The sequence below is a fragment of the Oryzias melastigma genome, linkage group LG5 (assembly GCF_002922805.2).
Source record: "Oryzias melastigma strain HK-1 linkage group LG5, ASM292280v2, whole genome shotgun sequence".
In the NCBI taxonomy this organism is placed as follows: Eukaryota; Metazoa; Chordata; class Actinopteri; order Beloniformes; family Adrianichthyidae; genus Oryzias; species Oryzias melastigma.
Window position 1 is genome coordinate 34,742,303 of NC_050516.1, and position 3,940 is coordinate 34,746,242.

General features: G+C 35.4%; 1 protein-coding gene across 1 annotated transcript in view; it reads left to right on the forward strand.

Moving 5' to 3' along the window:
* iho1 (interactor of HORMAD1 1) overlaps positions 1-3,940 on the forward strand; it is a 6,058-nt gene extending 2,118 nt beyond the window's left edge. The window contains exons 4-8 of the mRNA XM_024269112.1: positions 708-844; positions 924-972; positions 1,051-1,129; positions 1,337-1,452; positions 2,888-3,940. Coding sequence (XP_024124880.1) covers positions 708-844; positions 924-972; positions 1,051-1,129; positions 1,337-1,452; positions 2,888-3,559 — 1,053 coding nt within the window. The 3' untranslated portion in view covers positions 3,560-3,940. The remainder of the gene's footprint in view (positions 1-707; positions 845-923; positions 973-1,050; positions 1,130-1,336; positions 1,453-2,887) is intronic.

Genomic DNA, 3,940 nt, shown 5'->3' on the forward strand with positions numbered 1-3,940 from the left:
TTCCTTTCAATTTTCAGTTTTAAGTCAGTATTGAAAACTTGAAAACTTAAATGAAACTGAAAACTGAGAAATAAAAGCAAAAAAGGGGAAATGAAAAAAGAAATACAAATAAACATTTTTTTATTAGGTAACTGTTTTAGGTTTAAATTTTTCTTTTTATTCAAGTTTTAAATTTACAATTATTTTTTACAATTTTTCTTTCAAGTTTAAAATATTATTCTTTTAAATGTATAATTTTATTTTAGATTTTTTTTCCTGAAAATTACAATTTCTTTGTTTTCTAATTTTCTTTTTTTATTTATTTTTTTTATTCACAATCTGGTTTTTCATTCACTTTAAGCTGATCTTATATTGACCCCATAAGACTTCCTCATCCACAGCTCCTCTCTCTGTATCCTGTCATAGTTTTTCTCTACATCTACAAAAACACAATGGAGCTCCTCCTTCTGACCATCTCTGTTCTTCTCAAGCAGCCTCCTAAAGCAAATATTGCATCTGCGGTTCTCTTTTTCTACATGAAACTAAACTGTTGATCACTGAATTGACCTCAGCTTAGCCTCACGTAAAGAAAATTAATAAACATACAAACAAGTGCTCAGTTTTTTTCAATTACATTCCTGTGTGTCGAGTAATAAACATGTTTATTTTACAGCGCATCATGTATGTCATGTCAAAACCTTTTTCATTCAGAATTTTTTTCTGTTTAGGGAAATGACCCAAAGTTTTGCAGCAGTTATCTCGTTAAACCTTTGCTGTTTGGAGACTACAAGGACAAAACCAAAACAATCAGATCACTGGATCAATTTGAAGAAGACAAGAGAAAGACAAAAGAAAGTAATGACATGTGAGTGTTTTTCCATTATCATAGTAGATTAGCCTTAATTAAGATTAATTGTAATTATTGTTTTTTTCTATTTTAACAGAGATTTTTTAGTCAGAGAGTCACAACATGTCCGAGAAGCTCTCCTCAGTGTAAGTTCTGACATGCACCCATTTATTTTTTTTCTCAGTTTAGCAGCTTTCTTAACAAAAGACAACCTTGTTTTTCAGGTTCATCAATTGGTTGTTAGCACAAAGCAAACCGTGTGTCAGGCAGTCTTTGAAAAAATCGACAGTTTTGCCTCAACATGTAAGCTTCTTAATGCACATTAAATAGTTTAAGCATTGTATGCATTTTATGAATATTTCGCCTGCACAGACAGAGATCTAACAGCAGGTGGTGCTCTCTGTTCAGATATTTCTCACTTGTGATGTCTAGTTTTGAAGATGTTACATATATTTTAAATGTTTTTTTGTTTTATAGTTTTTCCTTGTGATAATTTGTCATTTATTCCAGTGCAAACCAGTTTGAAGAATCTTCACAGTGATATTTCCCAGAAGTTTGAGACTCTGGTGGCTAAAACAAACTCTCAGAAGGAGCTCATATCACAGCTGGAGGAAAAGATGATGAAGGTAAATATGTAGATTGTTGTAGTTAGTGCTGGGCGATATGGAAAAAAATGCATATCCCGATATAAATTATTTCATATCACAATAACATTATATATCACAATATAAAACAAAGTATATTTTCAGTTATTCTCTGAAAAAAATCTCATAGCTCACTTCTAACTATTTCAAGTTACAGATAACTGAATTTTCACAATGGAGAAACGAACATTTTAATGCAGTAAATAAACCAAATGAGAACAGATGTGACTGATATCCGACAGTTTTCACATTTGTTTCAAAAATCAAAGGTATTTAAGCTGAATTAGTAAAAAAAAACATTTTTATTAGAAACATTTGTTAAGGTGCACAACAGTTGAAAAGAAAGTTTCTGAAAAGAAAAACACATTTTTGCACAAATTTCCACTAGATTCACATCAATTGCATCAACTGTTGAAGAGTTACTAAAACAATGTAAACAATTAAGCTAAAGCTCCAATGCTAAATCAATTTTTTTTTTACCCAGAACGCATCTCAGTAAGCAGAAATTCAGTCTCAATTTTGAAAGGAAAAAGCTACTTTTACTTTGAAAATAGGAAGCTTCACCGACACTTTATTTTGAAGATTTGTTTACTTCCGGTGACAGTTCATTCAGCTTTGTTTTAGTTCATAAATTAAAATCCAACATTATTTTGTGTTTCAGAGCAATCAGTATATTACTACATGATAATTTACTATACTCTACTATATTTATAAAGATCGTGAATCAGCGATTTGGACGCCACGAATATTCATATTCGAACTTTCGGGAGCAGAATCCGAGTGCTCACATAATTGTTACAGCTCTATTCCACAGCCGTGTAATCTCATATGTTCATTTTCGTGGACTTTCCTTGAGTGATAGAAGGTTTTTTTGTGTTAGCATCGGCGCAGGAATAGCCTCCTAGCATCATTTACATATTGCTGTCTTCTGCTCATCATCGGATTTCTTGAATCCAAAATGTAACCAAATTACTGACGTACCCTTCTTTTGCTGAAAGTGCTTCTTCTTGGGCTGACAGCATCGCATTATCTGTGTTTCAACTCCGGGGAAACAACTTCAAGCTCTTCCATCCTTCTGCAGGCGTGTTAAGTAACGTAAAGCTTGTCGTAAAACTTGCATAAGTGCGAATCAAAGAACTTAAAGCAGCTTTATGTTGCAAAACCCAAAGATGGAGTTTCTTTGTGAAGAATCTCTTTAATTTGTCTTTACTTTCCCCTATATAAATTTTTTGTGTACACACTGATGATGTTTGGACTATTCAATGATATATTTGGCATATTTATTAATCAAATTAGGTTATAAACGATAGAAGAGAAATGGCACGATAGACGCTTTTCTATCGTCATATCGCCCAGCACTATCTAAAAAACAGCTTATTTTTAAAAAACTGTTTGAAGATTTTGTGTGATTTTGTAGAACGGAGACATCACAGCAGAGCTTGACGGTCATTTGCAAAGCTTAAAGAATAGTTTGGACGGTATAAAAGAGGAACATGAAAAAAAAATACACATGCTTGAAGAGGCCCTCAAGCTGCTCCGTACTTTAGCCTCCGAGCTTTTGGCCAAACCCACCGCTGAGGCGGCGATGGACAGCGCTACTCAGACATCACCAAGCCTCGAACATCCACTTTCAAACCCTAAACAACCTGAACTCACATGTGCACCTGAGAAACCAGGTCTTCAGGTCCAGGCGCCCCCAAAAGATCACAAGCAAGTCTTCAGAAGAGCAAAACCCACCGCTAGAGGCCTGAGAAGGCGTAGAAAGAGGGCGCTGGTGCTTCCGAAGCGAAGCAAGCGCACCACCTCGGATGAAAACTGTCAGCCTCTGACCGTCTGTAACAAACCGCAGAAATTTTCAGAACCCGTCCACAAGCACCAGAACGCAGATGCTGACCAGCCCAGCCCCAGCCCGGGCAGCAGATGTGGAGGCGCTGGGGGCTGTTTCATCAGCCCCCTGAGCAGCTGGTCTCTGGACAGCAGCAGCTCCGAGTGCTTCTCAGCTATTGAACCCATCCTGGAGAAACTGTCAGCCGAGCAGAAGACCTCAGTGACACCTGGAGGCTTCTGGCAGCTGTTTGATTCTGAATGAAGACATGCAGTTCATGAGAAGCGAAAAAAGGTCAGAATATGTTTGATACTACATTTATTGATCTGTTTTTAAAGAAGAAAATGAACACAAAACTAGTTCACGCTTCATTTTCATTTGAAGGATGTAAACGTTGTAGCCACAGTTTTTTGGTTTTTAATTCCAAACATGTATATATAAATATGTACAACCAAAGCTTGTATTTCTGTTGGAAACAGTAGAGTGTGAATCTATAACTGAAGAAGAACAGTTTTTCTGTCTTCACTTATTTATTTATTTAAGGTACTGTTCAAGTTTATTGTTAAGGTTGTTCAGCTGAAAACCTTTTATTTATTCTTCAGTATATTTACAACTACAAATAAACAGATGACAAATGAAACTGAA